At 37.3% G+C, this 23538-nt stretch overlaps 1 protein-coding gene across 3 annotated transcripts in view; it reads left to right on the forward strand.

Annotated features, from left to right (window-relative positions):
* MAN1A1 (mannosidase alpha class 1A member 1) overlaps positions 1–23538 on the forward strand; it is a 208136-nt gene that overhangs the window by 98975 nt on the left and 85623 nt on the right. For all 3 annotated transcript variants that reach the window (XM_008263299.5, XM_008263300.5, NM_001195721.2), the window contains 1 exon segment: positions 17462–17556. In XM_008263299.5, the coding sequence (XP_008261521.1) occupies positions 17462–17556 (95 nt within the window).

Below are 23538 nucleotides of genomic sequence, written 5' to 3' on the forward strand. Positions count from 1 at the left end.
CGCTCTCACTCTCGCTTTCCTTAAAAGGATATTTAATAGCCAGCGGTTCTAGTCCCGGTCGGGGCACTGGATTCTGTCCCAGTTGCTCCTCTTCCAGTCCAGCTCTCTGCTGTGGCCCGGGAGTGCAGTGGAGGATGGCCCAAGTGCTTGGGCCCTGCATCCGCATGGGAGACCAGGAGAAGCACCTGGCTCCTGGCTTCAGATCAGCACGGTGCGCAGGCCACAGCAGCCATTGGAGGGTGAACCAACGGAAAAGGAAGACCTTTCTCTCTGTCTCTCTCTCTCACTGTCCACTCTGCCTGTCAAAAAAAAATAATAATTTGAAAGCTAAAAAAAAAAAGGATATTTAATGTGTTGTATTGAGTTGGCTTTATGTAACTAAATTAGGTACTATATTTCAGACATCAATGATGCATAATTCAAATATATGTAAATGCTACAGTTATCTTAAAGTGCTGCTATAAATATGTACAGGTCTTTGCAGGTCTTTGTGTAGACATATAGCTTCAACTTCTTTGGGTAAATACTAAAGAGTGCCTTTACTGGATTGCATGGTATGAGTGTGTTTAGTTTTGTAAGAATTGCCAGACTATCTCTCAAAATGACTGTACCATTTTGCATTCCTACCAGCAATTACTCCATATTCTCACCAACACCTGGCGCAGTCAGTGTTCTGGATTTTGAGCATTCTAATCAGTGTGCTAGCGTCTCAGTGTTCTAATTTGCTTTCTATGGTGCAGTATGTTGTGGAGCATCATTTCATATGCTTATTTGTCATTTGTATTTGTTAAGATCATTGTTCTATTTTTAATTGAGAGTGTTTTCTTATTGTTGAGTTTTAAGAGTTCTTTGGGGGCCTGAGTTGTGATGTGGTAGGTAAAGCCGCCACCTGTGATGCCAACATCCCATAAGGATGCCAGTTGGATTTCCAGCTGCTCTACTTCTGATCCAGCTCACTAAAGATGCACCTGGGAAAGCAATAGGAGATAGCCCAAGTGCTTGAGAGCCTGCACCCACATGGGACACCTGGAGGAAGTTTCTGGTTCCTGGCTTCAGTCTGACCTACCTCTGGCTGTTGCAGCCATTTGGGGAGTGAACCAGCAATGGCAGAACTAAATCTCTCTCTCTCTCTCTCTCTCTCTCTGTCTGTCTCTTTGTAATTCTGCCTTTCAAATGCAAAAAATAAATCTTTTTTAAAAAGGGGTATTTTTTTGTATGTTTTGGCTAATAGTACCATATCAAATTTTTTTTTGCAAATATCTTCTCCCAGTCTGTGGTTTCCCTTCTTATTCTCTTGACAGTGTCTTTCATATAAAATGGGAAATTTTAATTTCAATGAAGTATTGCTTGTTAATTCTTCCTTTTGTGGATCATATTTTTAAAGTTGTATCTAAAATGTCTTCAACAAGCTCAAGGTTTTCTAAGTTTTCTCCTATATCCTCTAGTATTTTTATATAGTGTTTCATTTTACGTTTAGCTCTATGATCTATTTCAAGTTAATTTGTAAATGTTGTAAGATCTGTCTGGATTCATTCCTTTGCTTCCCTTATTTCTTCTTCCTCTTCTCTCTCTCCCCCTCTCTCTTTCTCTCTGTATTTCTCTCTTTTGCATGTGAATTTCCATTTTTTTTAATATTGTTGAAAAGACTTTTCATAGACTCTGATTATATTTATACAGATCTATCTTTGGAGTCTCTGTTCTGTTCCATTAATCTATTTATTCTTTCACTAAGAACATACTATCTTGATTGTAGGCAAGTCTTGATTAGAGTCTTGAAGTTGGGTAGTAGCAGTCCTCTAAGTTTGTTCTTTTTCAGTATTGTGTTGGCCATTCTGAGTAATATGTCTCTCCAAGTATAATCCTTATAATTAGTTTGGTGATGTCAGCAGAGATTTTGATTGGGATTCTATTCAAACTATAGATCATATGAGAAGAAGTGACATCTTGACAATATTGTCTTCTTATCTATATACATGAAATGTATCTCCATTTATTTCATTCTTTGATTTCTTTCATCAGAATTTTGTATTTCTCCTCACATAGATCTTATCACTTTTTCAATAGATTCATACCTAAGTATTTCACTTTAGGGTGTGCCAATGTCAGTGTCATTTGGTTTTTAATTTCAAATTCTACTTCATCATTACTGTAATATAGGAAACTAATTGATTTCTGTGTATTAACCTTGTATTTTACAGCCTTGCTGTAATCATTTATTAGTTTTAGGAGGTTTTTTGGTCAATTTTAGATTTTCGAATAGGCAATCGTGTCATCGACAAATAAATGTAGATTTATTTCCTCTTTCCAAATCAACATATCTTTTATTTCCTTTCTTGCTTTGTCCTTTTTGTCTCATTGTGTTAGCTAGGACCTCCAACACAACATGAGAATATTGGTGAGAGATAGCATTCTTGCCTTGTTCCTGATGTAAATATGAAAGCTTCTAGTTTCTCATCATATTATGATTTTGAAGTAAAAACTTTTATTCAAAACCAGTACAAAACAAATATGTTGATTTTCTCCCAGTTCTAGATTCTAATTAATCATTGATAAATGAAGCTAAACTTATTTGAGAAGAGTTTGGAAAGACCTTAGGAAACTTTTTCAAATGTTTATTTAAATTTTCCATGTTTCCCAAGGAATCTAGACATCAAGAAATATTTACATATATCCATTGGTTTACATTTCTTTCCTGCTGATTTGCTTATTAAGAACTTAAAAGAAGTCCAAGATGTGCTTTAAGAAACTCATACATTAATAATTAAGATATACCTTATGATAAAAATGTCTTCAATTACATTATTTGAAACATATGGTATGGTGTAGTTCTGTTGAAAAATTTTTATTTTAAAAAACTATTTTTAACCTTGTATGACTAATCTATACTAAAACTAGGTTACCTACAAACTACCACAAATAGATAAAATAGCTACTTTACATATAAATGACCCTTTAAAACTGGATACTATATTATGCTGATTTGCAACATTGTCTGTATGAACAGGGAAAAAAGTAATAAATGCTGTATTGTGAACCAATAATTAGATTCTCAATGTGGTATAAAGTACTCACAAGAGGCTCATTCTTGGCCTCATAAATTTGACCATATCTTTCCATTCTAATGCTATTAAGTGACTTAGAGATATGACTTAACGGCTAAATAAGCTCCTAAACCACAGTGGCAAGCCCATAAAGACTAAAATTATGCAGTGATGACATGCCATTTGTTTAGGAATTGGCTATCCCATTTGCTCTTAAATGTAATAGCAAATGGAGAGTTGGTTGTTAAACTGAAAGTTCAGGATCACATGGTTTAATACCTTTTGTGCTATTTGCTAAACCTGAAGATTATTAAAGATTTTTGCTTTGTTCACCACAGAAACAGCATAATATCTAGGGTGTTATACAAATATTTTGATTATGCTACTGTTTCCAGTACCTTTAATTTTTCCCATTCTTATTGAATTACCCGAGTCCAGCTGGTCCATTGATTCTCAAACTATGATGTAAAGCAGAATCTAGAGAAAGGTTTGTTAAAACACAGATTTATAGACCTAACTGTCAGAGCTTATGATTTTGCTCTGGATGGAGCCTAATAATTTGCATTTCTGTCCAGTTCCTCAGTGGTGCTGAGGTTGCCAGTTTGAGAACCCTACTTTGAAAGCCGATGACCCAGTACTGTGGAAGTTTCTCTAAGCAGTTTACAGGGTTCCTTTAAAAAAAATTAAGAATACACACATCAGAATTCAGCTGTTGCCATTGTTTAGAAAACTGTGTCCTAATTTACTTGGTCATGCATTGAGGGAAACATTTCTCCTATTAGAGATTATAATAAAACTTTTCCCCTAAAACTTTACAAATGAAACATTAAACAATTTGACATTCCATTTATATTAGGGAAACATATTTATATAAAGCAGTTAGAGGCACTGTCTAGCTCCTGTCTCTATGCTTGAGAAACAGTGGTTTTTCTACTTAGTACTTGTTGAATTATTTATTTAGCAGAGGTTTAAACTTGTGATTATGAAGAAAATTGAAAGTTATATCATCGTAAAAATTGATAACTAGTAGGGAATGTAAAAGGTAACCTACAGAACTGAAATTGACACTTGAGATCCAGTGACTTTTAACAGCCTTGTCTTCACTGTTGAGAAACAGTTTTTTTTTTCTATACTATTTGTTGAACTGTTTACTTAGTATAGAGTTAATTGTGTGTGTATAAAGTTAATTGAAAATAGATCTTGGTAAAAAATAAGCATGGGAATAGGAGAGGGAGGAGGAAAAAGTATGGGAGTATGGGGGGAATGGTGGGGTCCAAGGGAAGAATCACTATGTTCCTAAAGTTGTATTTATGATATACATAAAGTTTGTATTACATAAATAAAAGGTTTCTGGGGAAAAACTTGAAAGAAAAATAGAAAAAGAGAAGGAGGGAGGATAAGTTTGAGGGAGGGTAGGGTGGGAACTATCATTATGCTCTTAAAACTATATATATGTATATGAAATATGCAAAATTTGTTACCTTTACATAAATGTTAAAAGTAAAAAAATCCCTGAAGAATATGTGACACGAAGTTATATCATTAATATATAATAAAGAGATTTTAGGAGATTATTGGAATCTTATTTCCTTAAATCCAAGGTCATGATAGATTTTGTCTGAATCTTTGAGCTTTTATAACCCAACCCCTAAAAATGATGTTTTCACTTTCCCAACTTGCCAGTCAGTTGTCCTAATCAGTTCTGCTTTGGGGTGACTAAATTTAGGGTCTGGGTTAAATATACCCCACTTTTATTCTATTCCACAACAGATGAAATTTTCAGTGTTCATATTAAGTTTTAAAACCAGTGCATTGCTAATGTTGATACAGCTTGACTTCATTTCTTTTGTACCTTGATTCTGTGCATTTTATCTTCCATCCCTGTCTGCTGCCTGGCTCTGGGTCTCACCTCTGGACTATGGCCCATCCTCTTTCACTTCCATTTTACTCCCCTCCTATCCTACTTGCACTTGTTTATTCTACTTGGAACTTGAAGTCTTTTTAAAGCACAGTACTGCTATCCCATCTTATACCTGTCTATTAGAGCTGATTCTTTTGAACAGATTTGATGGAGCCATTCCTTAGCTGCTAAGGGTGATCCTTGTCTGAATGATAACCTTCATGATGTTGACCAGTCACAGAAGGAACAATGTGGATGTGATGTCCACAAATCACACTGGGCACGTCTGCTTTGTCTAAAGCTAATTTAACTTGTTCAAAACACCTAACTAAGAACTTTCTCTGGAGTTTTGTACAGTTGTCTTTCTGTATATCTGTGATACAGTTGCCAATTTTGTAGCAAGACTGACCAGCTTGTGCAGTATTCACAGCAATGTTATATTCATCTTCATTTTCTTTTTGAAGAGGAAATGGAAGTTGCTGCTTAATCTCTTCCTGTGTGCCATAAAATAGTAGCCTGTGGATGTTGTTCCAGTGACACCCTTCAAAAACAAGCATTACTATGAGTCATTGGCCACAGCTGTCTTGTTTACTTATGTATTCCAAGTGCCTTGAACAGCTTGGCATGTGGTACATAGGCACTCAATAAATATTTGTTGAATAAATGAATTGACATTTTTAAAAGGTCAGAATCGTAGAAGGGATTCCTTTTGGAAAGTTTATAATTTAGAAAGTTTAAATTATGTTGAAATGTGTGTGTGTGTAATCCTTTAAAAATGTAATTATTTAAAAAGCATTCAGAAAAATCTGGTAGTATAAGAGTGTCCATAGTGGACATAATAAATTATGTTTCCTGGTAGTTATGATTTATATTTGCATTTTAAAGGGACAATGTCTCTTTAAATTGATATGTTTGAAATTTCTGACACGTACTGAGTTATGCTACATTTTGGTATTCTGGTGATGATTGTTATTAATTCAGGTCATTCAGATATCTGAGGAAATAATTAACGTATACAAGTAAAGGTGTATGGGAGTATTTGTTCCACAGCTGTTTTTAATATCAAAACAAAGGAAACCTAAATATCAGCAAATAGGTGACTGTCTATGTTCTGTTGTATCTATTCACTGGCATACCTTGGAAATGGTTATTGAAATATGTTATAGAAGTGTATCCATTAATATAAAACAAGAGTCATTCAGCTACAGTGTCCTGCCCAGATGTGGCCTGAAATCTGATTTTGTACTGTTAGAGCTAAGACATGTTTTATGTTTTAAATGATTATGAAAGCAAGAAATAAACATAAGACAGTAAGTTTACACTTGTGTAGAATGAAAAAGGAGTAGCTTATATTGTGCATTTAAAAACAAACAAATCCTATATACACACAGAGGTATTTAGTTTAGTTTGTAAATTTGCAAACTGTCACTGCCAAAAATACAATAATTTATTGCTATTTTTTAAAAAATATTTATTTATTTGAAAGAGTAACACAGAGAGAGAAGGAGAGACAGAGAGAGAGAGGTCTTCCATCCACTGGTTCACTCCCCATTTGGCCACAATGGCCAGAGCTGTGCCAATCTGAAGCCAAGAGCACGGAGCATCTTCCAGGTCTCCTACGTGGGTGCAGGGGCTCAAGGACTTGGGCCAACTTCCACTGTTTTCCAAGGCCATAGCAGCTGATCCACAGACAGCTGGATCAGAAGTGGAGCAGCCGGGACTTGAACCAACACCCACATAGGATGCCAGCACTGCAGGCGGCAGCTTTACCCACTATACCACAAAACCAGCCCCATTCATTTTTTTTTAATATCTATAGAGTTAATAGTTCAGATTCAGCTGTGTGACATAAAAAGGCATTCATCCTGAAGCTCAAGCCTTTCACTATTCAATAGACACAGAATAGAATTGACTTACCCTTATGTAGACAGCTATTTACAAGGTAAGTCAGGTGCTTGGAAGAGGAGACAATATATTATAATAGTGAGAAATCTTTATTGTAATGAACTAATAACTATTACAGCTCATGTTGTCGTGTAGCTAATAACAGAAGGAAGCACTAGGACTATGGAAAGCAGAGGTAAAAGCTAAGCAGTCTTTGGGCCTTTTAGTGTATGGATAGTAAGCCCAATGTCTGTTATTCCTGAGGGAACCACTGTTTTATAGCAAAGAACACTGATGATGGCTTTCATTGCTCTTCAGAAAGCACCTGTGCTTTATTCATAAACTTTTTGTGATTTGAGAAAATGATTCCCTATTCACATAGTTAGAAACTGAGGCACAGAGGGGATTACACAAGTGTTCAGCATGGTAGAGATCACCCAGGTGATCCTGCACTTTCCATACTTATGTCACATTAAACACAGGTGATTACAGAAAACCAGAACACCTAGTTGCAGCTTATTGTCTGCAGAGGATGAAGAAGCGGAGTCATCAAGTCAGGATCACTGTACATTTCACTAAATCAACAAAGAAGGTAAACATGTTTTTAAAACTGGTAAAAGGGCTAACTGTAAATGTTTCTATGTTTAGAGGTGAAGAATCACAGTGTGCATGCATGGATGAAGCTGTCATTGTTCTTCTCTTGACTTTTTTTGAACAAAGAATTTTAGCCTCGACTTTATGTTTCAAATAATTTCTGATGTCTTTCTGCAAAAGCAATAGTAAATGAAACAGCTCCTATTTTAACAGTATGATATCACATATTAACCTCCGTGTCGTCAATTCCATGCATTCCAGTAGAAATCACAGCCAGGCGGAGTACATATTTTCCTGATTCTCTGTCTCTTTAGCAGGCATTGTACTTTATCAAAGATATTTTCCTTTTGATGTGAAACATATTTTCAGGAACTATTTGGCATATCTATATTAAATACATTTCATTATAAGCTACATATTTCTTAAATATCATGTTTGTTATATTCCCATTTAAAATTTTTTTATTTGAGAAGCAGAGAGAGAGAGAGAGACAGACAGACAGACCAAGAGCACCCATCTACTGGTTTAATCCAAGATGACCATAGTAGCCAAGCATGGACTAATGTCAAAGCCAGGAGCCAGGAACTTAATCCAGATCTCCTGTGTGGATGGCAGGAACCCAGTTACTTGAACCATCATCTCTGCCTTCAAGGGTCTGCATTGGCAGTGATGACCCAGAGCAGGATATTAAGCCCAAGCACTGTGATGTGGACCATAGGATTTTTTTTTTTTTTTTGACAGGCAGAGTGGACAGTGAGAGAGAGAGACAGAGAGAAAGGTCTTCCTTTGCCGTTGGTTCACCCTCCAATGGCCGCCGCGGCCGGCACGCTGCGGCCAGAGCACCGCGCTGATCCGATGGCAGGAGCCAGGAGCCAGGTGCTTTTCCTGGTCTCCCATGGGGTGCAGGGCCCAAGCACTTGGGCCATCCTCCACTGCACTCCCTGGCCACAGCAGAGAGCTGGCCTGGAAGAGGGGCAACCGGGACAGAATCCGGCGCCCTGACCGGGACTAGAACCTGGTGTGCTGGCGCCGCCAGGCGGAGCATTAGCCTAGTGAGCCGCGGCGCCAGCCTACCATAGGAATCTTAAATGGAGTCTTGATTGCTAGGCTAGACACCCACCCCAACTTTCGCATTTTAAAACCTAAACTGAGAAAGAATGAGCACCTTAACAATCTCTCTTTGAGCACTGTAGAGTGGCTTGGATTATTATGTATTATGTGTTATTCTGGCTTATAATTGTTATTTATTCTTGAGGAGGTATTTTAGGGGTTAGAATTTTTTGTTTGTTTGTTTGTTTTTTGTTTTGTTTTACGGGCAGAGTGAACAGTCAGAGAGAGAGACAAAGAGAAAGGTCTTCCTTTTGCCATTGGTTCACCCTCCAATGGCCACCGCGGCCGGTGTGCTGTGGCCGGCTCACTGCGCTGATCCAATGGCAGGAGCCAGGTACTTATCCTGGTCTCCCATGGGGTGCAGGGCCCAAGCACTTGGGCCATCCTCCACTGCACTCCCTGGCCACAGCAGAGCTGGCCTGGAAGAGGGGCAACCGGGACAGAATCCGGCGCCCCGACCGGGACTAGAACCCGGTGTCCTGGCGCCACAAGGCGGAGGATTAGCCTAGTGGCCGCGGTGCCGGCCAGGAGTTAGAATTTCTAAGAAAACAAATGTGTTGTAAAACAAGAGATAATTCTAAGCTGTACAGCCATTGGGTTTCCTCTCTTTTCTGTGCATTTTTAACTTCCATGTTGAGTGCACATTACAAGGATATATGAGTACAGTTGCATCACACTATTTCCTTTCTTTAAGCCTATTCATTGATACCTATAACAAATATGTGATCTCCTCTTAAGGACATATTTTTAAGAGATGCTAATTATTTCTCAAGATTTTCCATTTATTAGATAGCCAGTAAAGGGTTACTTCATATTGTCATGTTTGTGTGTTTTTTTCTTACAACTCAGAAAAGTTCTATAACCAGTGAGCACTGTTGCCTTTCTCCCTGCCCCATTTCTCATGACCATTATGAGCTAGAAATCTACTTGCCATAAATGGGAGGCACACAGATAGCAAGTATTGGGCCTCACCTAAGACATCTGATGTGCTCTTTGAACCATTCCTTTTCAATTCTCTCTCCAGTATTTGACACCTTTGTTTTGTCTTAATCTTTTTGTTACCATTTCCTAGGTGCTATTAACCTAGCTTTCTGTCTGTTCTCTCTGATGAAAAGTGTAAACCTTTCATCTCTCATTTTGTTTTATCTCCTGCCCTCCCCCAAATTAACCCAGAGTGTGTGCACAAATGAGTGCATGCCTACCCCCAGACAAGCAGATAACCTACACCCACATAAGTGCTACAGCACCAATCTTACCTATCCCCCAAGACCCAACTCAGTTTTGGCTTTTTTTATTTCCACAGTTAGAGCCTGTGTCACTCAATTTATTATCTATCTATGTGTTGGTTTATGGTGGGTTTTTTTTGTATATTTTATTTTTGTAAAGTTTTATGTGACTGATTTGCCTTCCTGGTTGTAAGCTCTGTGCAGTCAACGACCTGTTTGTTTGTTTTTCATGTATCTTTTATAACCCTCATCACATTATACATATAGGTCATGCTGTTAAGTCCTAACCACATATCCTGTGGAGCAGAAAAGTACCTCAGAAAGTGTCTTATCTAGTGTCTTCATTTTACAGAAAAGCACATGAGAGCAATGAAGTTACCTATCTTGATTGTGGTAGAACTGGTGAGCAGCAAACGTACAGCTCCTGCCTCCCAAGTCAGTGTACCTACCAGGCATCCTTGACCGTGGCTGATGCTCAGAGAAACACAGGGCCAATTCCAGGAGTAGGTGGCCTTGGTTGTTGTCCACATGGATAGTGCTAATATGCCTATCGTGAACAACTGCCTAAAATTCTCCCACGTATATCTCCCAGTGTTTCACTCTGCCCTCTTAACTTCATAAAATTCACCACTTGGGTTCTAGTGGATGAAGTCAGAGTCCTCTCAGGAAACAATGCCACCATGCAGTTTTATTCATTAATTTGTCAACATTTATCCATTTGGTCTATGGGATCATATAAAAGCAACCTATTTTTAAATTTTTACTAGCTGCTGAATTTTTCATGAGAATATTTTTTAAAATGCTAGATAAATCTAAAATACCTATTTATTAGTGCATTTTATACTTAGATTTTTTATTTTTAATTTTTATTAATGTAAAGAGAATACATTGCATATATTTCATAGGCACAATTCTAAGAATATAATCATATTTTAAATTATACTTCTAATCATAAGCTCTTCCTTTGTTTAAAGCTTGTGTTTTCATATATTAGTAAATTCAGGCTAAAGAGACAGTTAACATTGATCCTTCTTGGTTATGACCCATGATTACTACAAATTAGCATGGATATCCTTTTTATTTTCAACGAACAAGTTGAGGATGTCTTCTCCCTTTAATTTTGCAGGAAAAATGCACAGCACTCTCTTCATCTAATTGCCCAAAGACTGGAAGTTGAATTGTGTATTGAATAACAGGGGACTTGGGGTTCGGGTGTAAGACAAAAATTGAAAAGTTAACAAAAATAGTCTCCTGATTTTATGTATGATACTTTTAAAATGACGTTCATAATGCAATTTGACAAATACAACAAATAATTCACTTAAAAGCCAGTTTTAGGTTGTGATCAATGAAAGAGAGAATAGGGAGATTACAGAGGTTGTGAAAGAAAGATGTGTGCACAAAACATACACATACCAGAGACCCCCAGGGACAGTCACCCTGCATGGAAAGGATTGCACTATCTGAGAATGCAGAAAGTGGCCATATCTATCAATGAAACAGCTCACATCAGGGCATTTATCATGGAGAACAGGGTCTCTCTCAGCTTCAGTTTCCACAACTGTGTACCAAGGTTATGGAACTAGATGACCTTGGATGTCACTTTCAGCTCTACGTTTCAACTGAATTAAGTGTTTTTGTGTTATCTGTATTCTGATAATTAAACTTTTCAAGATTCTCCTCTAAATTGAAAAGCCAATAGTTTAGTGAGTAGATTTCAGTTGAGTGATTGAACTTGGTCCATATTATGTGCAAGTGAACCAAACCAACCATATGTGGGTTATTTCTGTTACTTTCACTTGAAGATATCTGTCATTTGATATCTTGTGCTGAAAGGTTTATGTAGTAAAAATGAGTAGTAGTTAAATTTTTCTTATACTAATGGGGAATTAGTGTTTGAACAGAGAAGTCGCAACAAGAACATTTGAAGAAAGGCTTTGATATTGATTGTGCGTTTCAAAATGAAGCATTTCTTAACTGCAGTGTTTCTTTCCAGAGCCATCTGTTCTTACTCATTTCTGCTTCCCTTACTCTTTGCTCTAGCTTGTATATACACTTATACCATTCTTCAGAGAACTGCAAACTAGAAAGCAAAAGAAAGCCATGCATGTTATTTACAGCTTTGTCTAATCCTATCTGTAAGGGTAAAGTAAAAAGATAAATATTTTGTTCTGATACATTTAATTTTTTGAAATTTTAAAACATTAACCAACAAAAATAAAGCTATGTTGATCTTAATAAAATGCAGTGAAAAGATAAAAAATTAAACTGATTATTTTGAAATTCTTAACCATAAAAGTTGTTTTTGAAACGATTTCATCATTTTTAACCACCCTTCTGTCAGCAAATGATATTAGTTTTGACTTTTGCTATGAATATAATCAAAAGCTCATAATGCAAAACTGTTTTGAAAAATTGGGGGTCATAAAATGTCTACCCATCTCAGAGCTACTTGCCAGGTATACAAAAAGCCCATTTTCTTTTTAATGGTCATTTTTAAAGAAGTCTTCCATTATAGGCGAAGATTACATTTTGTGAACTGTCATTTCTCATCTTGCCCTCTTAATGTACAACCCTCTGTACAAAACTCATATAAGTACCGGCAAACCTTGGAAACGAATGTTGACCAAGAATTGGGAGCAAAATAGCCCTTCCCATCTTTTTAAAAATAGTGGTAATTTTGCTTTCCTGCCAGTCAAAATTTTGTACTAGTTTTGTGGCTCTAAGTAGTTTTTCCAGTGATAATTCAAAAGTAGAAATGATCAGTCCTGTTCTCCCATTTTACTAGGGAAACAGAGCTAGAAAAGTTCATTCACTACAGCAGGCCTCCCATTGAAGCAGTGATGGGACCATTCCCAAGACCTAGGTCCTTGCCGCACCCAATGACATTTCCAGCATGCCTGTCCCCATTGGAAGCAGCACTGAAGTACACTCCAGTGTTCTTTTGTAATGCTTTGCTTTCTAGCACATCATCTGAAATATGCTGGTTAAAGCTTAGTTGCCCATTAGAATGATTTGTTATATGCATCTTCATTCTTTTAACAGTATTAATTTGATCAGCTAATTTATATTGAATGCTCACCATTTTTAGGTACAAAGATGTTTGCTTTTAGAATCTAGGTTCATCTTCCAGGTAACCTTTCAGGTCTCAGAAGTAGATGCCAGGCCGGCGCCGCGGCTCAATAGGCTAATCCTCCACCTAGCGGCGCCGGCACACAGGGTTCTAGTCCCGGTCGGGGCGATGAATTCGGTCCCAGTTGCCCTTCTTCCAGGCCAGCTCTCTGCTATGGCCCAGGAGTGCAGTGGAGGATGGCCCAGGTGCTTGGGCCCTGCACCCCATAGGAGACCAGGAGAAGCACCTGGCTCCTGCCTTCGGATCAGCGCGGTGCACTGGCCGCAGCGCACCGGCCGCGGGGGCCATTGGAGGGTGAACCAACGGCAAAAGGAAGACCTTTCTCTCTGTCTCTCTCTCTCACTGTCCACTCTGCCTGTCAAAAAAAAAAAAAAAAGAAGTAGATGCCAAATAGGACTTTGAGAACTGAAAAGTTTCAGGTTCATCTTTAAATCATCAGTAGGTAATGTTTACATCAAAAACTATTTTTTAATTGTTTCCTAATTCTGCCCAAGGTTGAGACTTCAGAATTGAGATGATTACTTGCAGATTGTTGTTACCAGTGCGATGGAATACAGCACTTAGTAAATACTCTAGTATCAATAATTTCTCATTACAATGCATTAGGTATGCTCATCTTTGATTGATTTGTTCATTTATTAAATAAACATTTATTGAGTACCAGCCACTTTGCTGGACACTGGGTATAAATACAACAAAAAAACAGGGCAAAGCCCATGCTGTCATCAAGCTTGTATCTAGTGGTAATGTCAAGTAATAAGTAAGCAAATAAGATAATTAGGATGTGATCAATAGTGGGACAGAAACAGACAAGGTGGTAAGATAAACAATAATGAGGATGGCAAGTTTTGCATGGAGTTGTCAGGAAAAGAGCTGTCTTAAGAAGAGACATTTAAACAATTCTTTCTTGTAGATAAGAATGAGCCAGGCATACAAGGGTTAGCAAAAAAGTATCACAGAGTAAACAACAAAATCCCTGAGATGGGAAAGGGTCACTGCTTCCTCTCTGTTGATGGAGAATATAAACATCATCCTATCTGCTGCTCAGAGAGATATCAATAAATTTAAGCATAAAGTTACATACTGTAAGTTAGACATGTATAATAGACAATGGAGAATAAGTTGAAATCTTTTTCTCTACTTTTAGAAAGAAAATTATTGTGGGATACAAGAGAGTAATACAAGAAAACATTTAAAGATCTGTATGTTGCCTTCTGTAATCAAACACTGTATTATATGATAACCACTTGTAAACAAAGGAGTTCAGAGTAGGCCAAAATCTTGGCCTGGAGTTGACACTTCATCTGGGCCTTGAAGAATGGACGCATTTGGGTTGGCCTAAAGGAGGCAGAAGAGAGTGATTCAAAATGAGAGAACTGTGTTAATAAAGTCGCTGAGGAGTACTGAACTTGAGTGAACACTTGAGACCACAAAGACTCGAAAGTTGGAACTTGGCAATCTTTAAGGAATTAGAAAATAATAGATAGATCTGATTCATACAGCTTCTTGAAATATCAGTAGTACAGTTTTAACATTACATTTTGGATCACAAAAAGAGTCATTATGGTGTCTTGAACAATAAAATTGTATAGTAGAAAAAGAAAATTGGAGATACAAATACAAATTAGTGAAAATAAAAGGAAAAATCATGGAAGGCAGCATAAGAACTTCTTTTTTCAATCGTGTTTCATTGTGCCTGGTGCTGAGAACATGGCCTATGTTTATTTTAAAGATGAGCAGAATACCAGACATTTCTGTGGGATTAAGAATAAAACTTGGTGAGTGAATAAGAGTAAATCAAAAGTCAACATGCTTTCTCCCTCAAGTCAAGGGACTAACCAATTTTATCAGTGACAGAGTGGGGGAAGTTTGCCCAGGATATGAAATGATTGTTTCCATGTTGGACATGTTGAGTTTCACAGAACAAGGGGCCCCACTTGTGATGTGATATACAAGGAATGAACTAGAGCTGTAGTGGAAAGTGGATTTCAGAGATCTAAATTGGTATCGAAAACTGAAGGCTTAACTCTTGAGAATGAATGCTCATGATCAAGAGTGTGTGTGTTTGTAGGGGAGGAAGGCAGAAGAGGAATAACTTAGGGGCAGAGGATGGAGGAGGAGGAGAGAGAGAATACCTGTAAACCTAAATAGGTAGAAGGTACCAAAACAGCAGTTGTATAAAATCCAATACAAGAAAAGAATTTCAGGGGCTGGCATTGTTGCGCAGCAGTTTAAGCTGCCACCTGCACCTCTAGCATCCCACGTGAACACTAGCTTGAGGTCCCACTGTCCCTGATAATGCACCTGGGAAAGCAGTAGAAGAGAGCTGAGTAGTTGGCCCCTGCCACCCATATGGGAGACTCAGGTGGAGTTCCTGACTCCTGGCTTCCGCCTGGCCCATCTCTTGCTATTGTGACCATTTGAGGAGTCAAACAGCACATGAGAGATCTGTCTGCATTTCCCCCCTCTCTCTATATCACTCTGCCTTTCAAATAAAAAATATTTTTTTTAAAAAAAGGTAATTTCAAGTAGTAAATAAGGGAAGTTTTGGGGGAAATATCATTATCATTGTCACCATCAAACTACAACTAACCTTTAGAGAGACTACTCTGTGTCCTAAGGCCTTTTAATATTGTAGCTTATTTCTTTCCACAACCTTTTAAAAGCAAGTACCATTGTCTCCATTTTGTAGATTAGAAGTTAGGCACAGAGAGATTAAGAAACTAGACCAAGATTATCCAATTTGAGGTATAGCAGAGATTCAGACACAGGCATTGTGCCTTCAGAGTTTGAGTCCTTAACTTGCATGCCATATGGTTATATTCAAGATGGTGTTTTAATTACATGGTTTGACTTCTGTCTTATGTGAGTGTTTTGAAAAGGAGTTAATTAGCAGATTACAAAGTTGGGTGGAAACCAGAAAGTCAACAGATGATTAGGCAGTGATCAGATAGATCCTTGTGGCAGAAGACAACCTCCAATTCTCCAAGGAAGGGCAGAGAAAAAGAAGGAAGAATATCCCCTTTGATTTGTTTGCTTGCTCTCTCTCTCTCTCTAATTTAGTGTGTTCTGTATACTACAGGGATAGAATATCTTAATTTATGTATCTTAAATGTATATGGAAGGAATGCCAATTTCTCTAAATTATCTACCCAACTGTTAATAAATGTGAATTAGATTCCAAAAGAGTAAGGTTTGGAAGTAGCCTCAGTATTGTTAGTCCTAAATTACCTTTTAGTCTGGAATCTCAAATGGCTGGATTTCTGTGTTCAGAGGCTCAGGTCTTAAGTCGGTAGTTACGGATTGGAGCCATTCCCTCATGTGGAGACACGCAACTTCTCTGACAATCCCTTTAATGACTGCTTCCCTTCTAGCTGAGAGAGGCCTTTGCTTCTATTCTCTATGCTTTTGGGGGCTCCTCCAGCCTTTCTCATTCCTCACTTACTTGATAAGGCAGAAGGAAATCATAAGGTCCCAGCCCACCATGCTGAGTCATAGAATTTCAAGGAGCACTTGCTTGTTCCACAGCTGTTGCAGGAAAAACTGAAACACTCTTCTTTCAATGAATATAAGGATTACTTTCCTTTAGACCTAAAACCATCAAAAGATATCATCATCTAATTAATCATCCCGAAGCACAGTTCTGCTCAATTCAGTGGGATGCCCCAAAACTTAAATGGAATATAATTCTTAGCTTGCATTTGTGACTACTCATGATTTTTAGCCCATGCTATGGGTGCCCAATAGTATTTCCCAGTCCTCTCCTTTATGGTTAGTCAAGCTGCCCTCTACCTGTTCATTCTGCGGTACCCCACGTGCCTCCATCTGTACTTAGACTGATCCCTCAGGAACGCCCCCTCCACTTCTCACTCCTCACACCAGTGTCTCATATTGTTAGCCCCAGTTCAGTGCTATAATAGATTCTTCTTCTACCTCCATCTGTATACAGGCTTACTGAATTCATCCAAACAACTATAGGGTTTCAGCTTTTATCTTTCCTACTAAACTCTAGGTAGAATCTGTGTCTAATTCAACTTTCTATTTTCCACAAAACCTATAATTAAAATCAAAGGAAGTTATAGCTGCAAAGCACTGGAGGAATGTGTGATAATGTCTTTTCTAAAACTTCTGCTTTCACTGTTCCCCTGTAAATAATGGTCCTGAAGATGGGGTAGGTCCACATCTCCCATTCCCAGCCTAGGACTCATCCTCCGAGAGCAGAGTTTTCCCCACCACCTTGTGCATCACCTGGGTGTCTTCTGTAATGTTTTATACATCCTGATCCAGGAGCCCCAAACCATAGAAATTAGAGTCTCTCATGGGGCCCATACATCACTACTACTAACATTTCCCCACATAAATCCAATGTGCAATCAAGATTGAGAATTGATACCCCACAATGCCATGGCCTTTGGATCGTTCTTGCTTTACCAGGTAATTCTATTAATTTGAAAAACCTTATTTTTTAGATAAAGAAAATTTTGAAGTAGAAAAGTGCTAAATGTGAGATAATAATGTGATACATTTTGTTTTGCTTGCTACAGCAGTTTACTTGAGTGTTTTAACTTTTCAGATATTTCGAAAGAAAGCAGTGGAACTTGGGATAAAATTGCTACCTGCATTTCACACTCCCTCTGGAATACCTTGGGCATTGCTGAATATAAAAAGGTAAAACTCTTCATTTTCAGTAACATATTATAAGGAAAAGTATTCAATATTGTGGCCTGACCTGCAGACACTAAATGGATGATTGCTTGTGTGCTGCATATGACTAACTGACTCCATTGAGACTCCTGGAATCCATACCTACATGAGAAGCTATTATCTTTTCAGTGTTCCATAGCCTCAGATTAGTCCTTGTCATGGGAGAGCATGACCCCACCAGAGCCATGCAACTAAACATCATTTTAAGTTTTTACTATTTCATGATGTTATCAGTGATACTATCTTGTCTATAAATAGCAAGAGCATCGCATTATCTTTTAACTCATCAAACACTTTGATGACAGCTTGAAAGATAATGAGATGATCTTGGTATTCATGGAAAGAAAACATTTCACTTCCAGTGAGGCAAATTCCTGAGAGCACTTTCTTCTGTTAATCTGGTCAGAGACATTGCAGAGATAAACACTGGGACCAGTCAGAACTCCATACAAGGAACTGGCCTAAATGAGACTGCTAGTACCTTAGGCTGCCCAGCCCACAACTCTGAGGAGGAAAAGGTCTTGATCTGGTGACCAAGGTAGATCTAACCTGCCCATGCCTTTTACTTGGAGAGCCCTGGGATGCCAAGTAAATGAGAATATGGCCCCCTTTAAAAAACTGGGTTGGCCAGGCTTTCTCACATTCCCTCAGGGAGTAATTTGAATTGTGCAAGCTTACCCATTTCACATTTCATTAATAAATGGCTTTGTCTTAAAACTCCTACTTAACCCCTTCCTCCCATAAGTTATTAAATGTGTGTCTTTGTGAAGATGATGGTGATGATTTATTATCATCATAAATGTGACAAGCTTTTTACATGTTTTACTATATATAATCCTCATAACAATCCAATAAGGCTAGTACTGTTGTTATCTCTGTTTCACTCACTGGGAACTCCAATCACAGAGATATTGAGTAATTTGCCTAACATTGCACAATAATAAGGAGCAGAACTAGAATGTGTACTTAGATGTTTATATACACATTAATGCACACACACAGATGAAAGAGATTTCTTGTTTTAGAAATTCAGTAAGGGTGTTCAGGGTAGTGTGATATGAGTAATGTAGATTTCTTCTTTATTGTTTATTCCAGTGACATGCTGCCCTAATATTAACCATGAAAAATTGTGAAAATAATAATTGATGGTTTTAATTAATAAATCAATAAATACCATGCCTTGTTTTATTTGCCTATTATGAATCTATTCCTGAAATCATCCTGTACCAATCTATAAATGTGCGAGTAGGAGAGGGTATGGGTACATGTGTTGGGGGACATAGCAATGGTGTTAAGGCCAGTGAGATGGGGAGATTCCACACTACTGGTCCATGTTAAAGTATGGATGTTCTTTGTGGTATGGTGTGATGTCTAAATATCTGCCCTTTCCTTTGCAGTTGGAGTGCTTTCTCTGTAGGTTTAAGATCATTGTATATGTTGCAGGATATTAAGGCAGGGATGGGTCTGAGCTTCACATGGAGGCAGTTTGGAATTTGTTCTGAAGCCCATGAATTTCCTATTTGGCTCAAGTAAAACTTTTTTTTGTTTGTTTTTAAAGATTTATGTATTTATTTGAAAGAGTTACACAGAGGAGAGGCAGAGAGAGAGAGAGAGAGAGGTCCTCCATCTGCTTGTTCACTACCCGGATGGTTGCAATGGCCAGAGGTGGGCTGATCTGAAGCCAGGAGTTTCCTCCAGGTCTCCCACACGAGTGTAAGGGCCCAAACACTTGGGCCATCTTCTACTGCCTTCCTAAGCCACAACAGAGTTGGATTGGAAGTGGAGCAGCCAGGACCCGTACTGGCACCCATATAGAATGCTGGTCCTGCAGCTGGCGGCTTTACCTGCTACGCCACAGCGTCGGCCCCTCATGTAGACCTTCTGTATTATAACCTTCCGTTCATCACATTTTGTGTTTATAGATAGTGTCCTGAATAAGAGATGACTCTATTACCTAAAATAAGAGCTGGTTGCAAAATCACTGTGCACAATTAATGCATAATTTTTCTGACCTTCCTTCTGAGAAAATTGATATGGGAAGAGTAGTCCCCTAAACCAGTTGTCTTTCAAAAGACCTCCCGCTCTTGGAGGTTTCCGTTTGGAGCAATCATTTAAATTCTCCGCGCTTGTTTGTAAACCAGACAGTAAGCTAGCTCGGCAGCTCTTTGGTCAGCCTTTTTGGGTTCACCATCCAGTATGAGATTCTGCTGAAAACATGGTTCTTTCCTTATAAAATGCACATTCCTAAGTACATTGTTTCTAGTTTCCAAAAGCTGACAGTGCCATGGGAGCCTATGTAGGACCTAAGAACCTCAGGCTTAAAATCCTGGAGCGGACAATTACTCCAGCCTTCTACTCTGAAATTCAGTAGAGCTATTTTCTCTTGTCTCCTGGAAAGTAATGAAATTAGATAACAGCCTACTAAAACTAATAGAAAATGATGTAGGTTTACATCTTTGCAAAAATTGAGTCAATTATTGTAAGATGCTGCTATCATTATATTAGTTCTGGCCTCTCCTGAAATAAGCATAACAAATTAGGTTATTTTTAAATATATATAAGTTAATGCTTATTTCTAATAGATAAGTAGATTTTTTCCTTAGTTAAATATATTTTATTTATTGTAGCATGGAGGTATTTTTCAGCACATAAAAGAATGTGTACCTATTAAATAGTGAATACTCTATTATCTGTACCTGTCAAGAATTCATTAACTCAGCATTCAAACTTTTTATAATACCTTGCTTTGCACAGTATTTTACATTAGAACTTTTTAATTCCAAAGATTACAGAAAAACTATATGTGGTAAAAAATAATGTGTCATTTCATTTTGTGTATTCTCCAATATTTTTAAATTAAACTAAATGAAATTAGGCAAATATTTGGAAGCATATAGGAACACAATTAATTCCTTCTTGATAACTTGCATGATTTTTATAATTTATCCACTCTTAATTCCAGTTACTAAATAACAGGGAAATGACTCAAATTAAAATGATAAGCAAAATAATTGAAAAACTTATTAGTAATATCAATTCACTAAAATGCTTATCCTTTACCCAGTCAGGTATGTTCAGTGAATCACTCCCCTTGCAAAAGTTGTAGCTGATTAACTATCTTCAATAGTTTTCTGTAGGAGAATAAATATTGAATAGTTATCTTTAATAGTATTTCTTAGTGTATCCTGTTGATATGACTTACACATATGTGCTGTTTCCTCTGAATCTCTGTATTTTTGCAGTATGAGACAAGGTGTAAGGGACAGCTAGCATAGAGCTTCTTTTCTGGTTTTTGAAGCTGTCACCAGGAAAAGTTCCAAAGGAGAGGGGGAAAAAATGTCTGACAAAATCAGATTTTCTTAATTACCTTCTCAAAATAAGGGCATGTTTGTAGAAGGATGCCCAAGAGTAGCTGGGCATTCACTGTTGACTGGCTTTGAAACTCTTAGCAAGAATTATGAGTAGAGAGGCACTGAACATGCTGGCTACCAGATCTTAATTCTCTTTACCACTCAATTTTGAAAATAGTTATAAATGCTTCTCTTTGCCCACATCTACATGGTAATGAAAATATGAACTTTTTGGAATTATCTGTTCATATTACTCTAGTATTCAGGTTATTGCCTAAAGATTATTGGTTTCTTTACCTTTCCCTTGTCAAAAGTAAGCATTAATTTTGTGCCAGCTGTGATGAAAGTTCCATTCTAAGTCCTGAGAAGATTTTCTACTTCGCTTTATCCAAGAAGATAACAGACATATTTTCCCCTTGGGGAATTCACAGCTTGGTTGGTAAAGCAGAATGTGCATTTTGTATGTTATATTATATACTCACACATGTAATTGGCAAATGTAAGATATTCAGTGCCAAGGAGAGATAATAAGTACTCACCAGGTTGAATTTAAAGAAAGCAGTATTTTTGAATTGGGGAGACTTACATATTTGGAGGCAAAACAGCAATAAGCCAAACTGGATTTCAGTATTTATGCAAGCTGAAAATATGTAGAGAATCTAAGTAATTATCAATATTTTAATTAGGAACTCTGTCTCAAAATCTGTTCAGAAAAAAAAAAGTTTTTTCAGATTGTCTCTTCTGCCACATCTATGATAAACTCTTATTTTTAAAAGATTTATTTATTTATTTGAAAGGCAGAGAGACAGGGACAGAGATCTTCCAACTGCTGGTTCACTTCCCAAATGCCTGCAACAAATGCCCAAGGCTAACTAAACTAAACTAATGTAGGCCAAACCCAGGAGCCAGGATCTCCATCTGGGTCTCTCAAGACCCAGGACTTGAGCCATCATCTTGCTCCTCAGGCATCTTAACAGGAAGCTGGAGTCAGAAGCAGAGGAAGGACTTAATCCCAGGCACTCCTGTATGTGATGCAGGCATCCCCAGTGACAGCTTAATCTGCTGAGCAACAATCCCTGTACCTGTAGTAAACTCTCAATTCAAGAACTGACATACACATTTAGTTGTAAGTTAATTGAATTGTGATTTAATACTGAAGGTGTCCCAAACAGTACTGACTAGACTAACATCCTTGCTTCATCAATATGATCTTAGAATAAGCAAGCGTAGGTTGTATATCCCCTTTGCTAAAAGAAAACCATTGCCTTCCTAAGAGATTAGATTTTGGTAGGACTCAATTTCCCTAATGCAAAAGTGTCAAAATTTGATGTCTGATCTCATTATCACTGTTAGCAAGAGGTTCTGTGCATTTTGTCCTCCAGTCCACAGCAGAGGAATCATGTCTGTGGTTTGTAAAATCAAGCATTTCACCATTTCCATATTTCAGGAGTAGACTACTAGAGTAGACTTATTAGATTTGAGGTTTCCTAAAATGTGTTCTTAATTTAAAATAATGTAGTTAATATTCCCATAATTCATTTCTATCATAGAACATTGCAGTCTGTAATTATTCTCTTTCTTCATCAGTGAGATGAAGTTTTAACTATGTACTGTTTTATCACTTGTTTGTCTTTGATTTTTCTGAACCGACACCTGTGTGGTGGTTTTGTGAAGTGGTAGGATGGTCGGTAGGATGGGTATCCTGGGAAATGGCCAGTCTCTGTTCAGATTCTCAGTAGTCAGGTGATGAATAACACACAACTCCCTCACCTGTTTTTATTTCCTATTTTGTGAAGCTTTACTTACTGACTGTTCCAATCATCTGAAAATATATACTCTGCCATTATTCACATTGCAGTCTATAGTTATATTGCAGATCTTTTGCTTTAACTAAAATAGGGCCTAAGAGTAACACATAGCTTGATGTGTTCTAGTAGTTAAATGTGGAATGTGTAGCATCTATATTTTAACTAAAGGTGATAGTCCCTTTATTGTTTCTTAATAGTATGATGGTATATTAAATATTAAGTTATAGTTGATTAGTTTAATAGACACAACTATGAAAGATAGTCTAATAAGTGAAATTCTTTTTAAAAAATGTTTCCATATATTTCTTCATGTTTTTATCTGACAGTTGAAATATAAATTTCTATATTACTAAATTTGCCAGCGATTTTTCAAAGTTTCTGGTATCAGATCTGAAGAAAGTGCATTATGTTTTAAAATGAAGCAGGATGTGGTTTCATACATCAACATGGGAATAATATTAAAAATATCAATAAGCAAGTTCACTGCATGTAAGAAGGCCAAACTGACTTAATGATTTGCTAGTACTCTAAGAGGGAAAAATAAAAATATTGCCTAATTATCCTAAAAATTTTCTGTAGCAGTGATTTAAGCCTGAATATAAAAATCAAAGCTTCATCTTACAGTTTATGTTTTATTTATATGTTTTATGGTCTGTTAAGAATTCAAAGACAAGTTCTGCCAACTCAAGAAAAGTAAAAAGGAAATCATATTTTTCCATTGGAAAGTTCTGTTTTCCCCTTGATTGAGTATTTTATTATATTGGATTTCCCTCTTTCACCTTTTTAAT

Source organism: Oryctolagus cuniculus, chromosome 5, assembly GCF_051225735.1.
Source record: "Oryctolagus cuniculus isolate XC-2025 breed Fujian yellow rabbit chromosome 5, ASM5122573v1, whole genome shotgun sequence".
In the NCBI taxonomy this organism is placed as follows: domain Eukaryota; kingdom Metazoa; phylum Chordata; class Mammalia; order Lagomorpha; family Leporidae; genus Oryctolagus; species Oryctolagus cuniculus.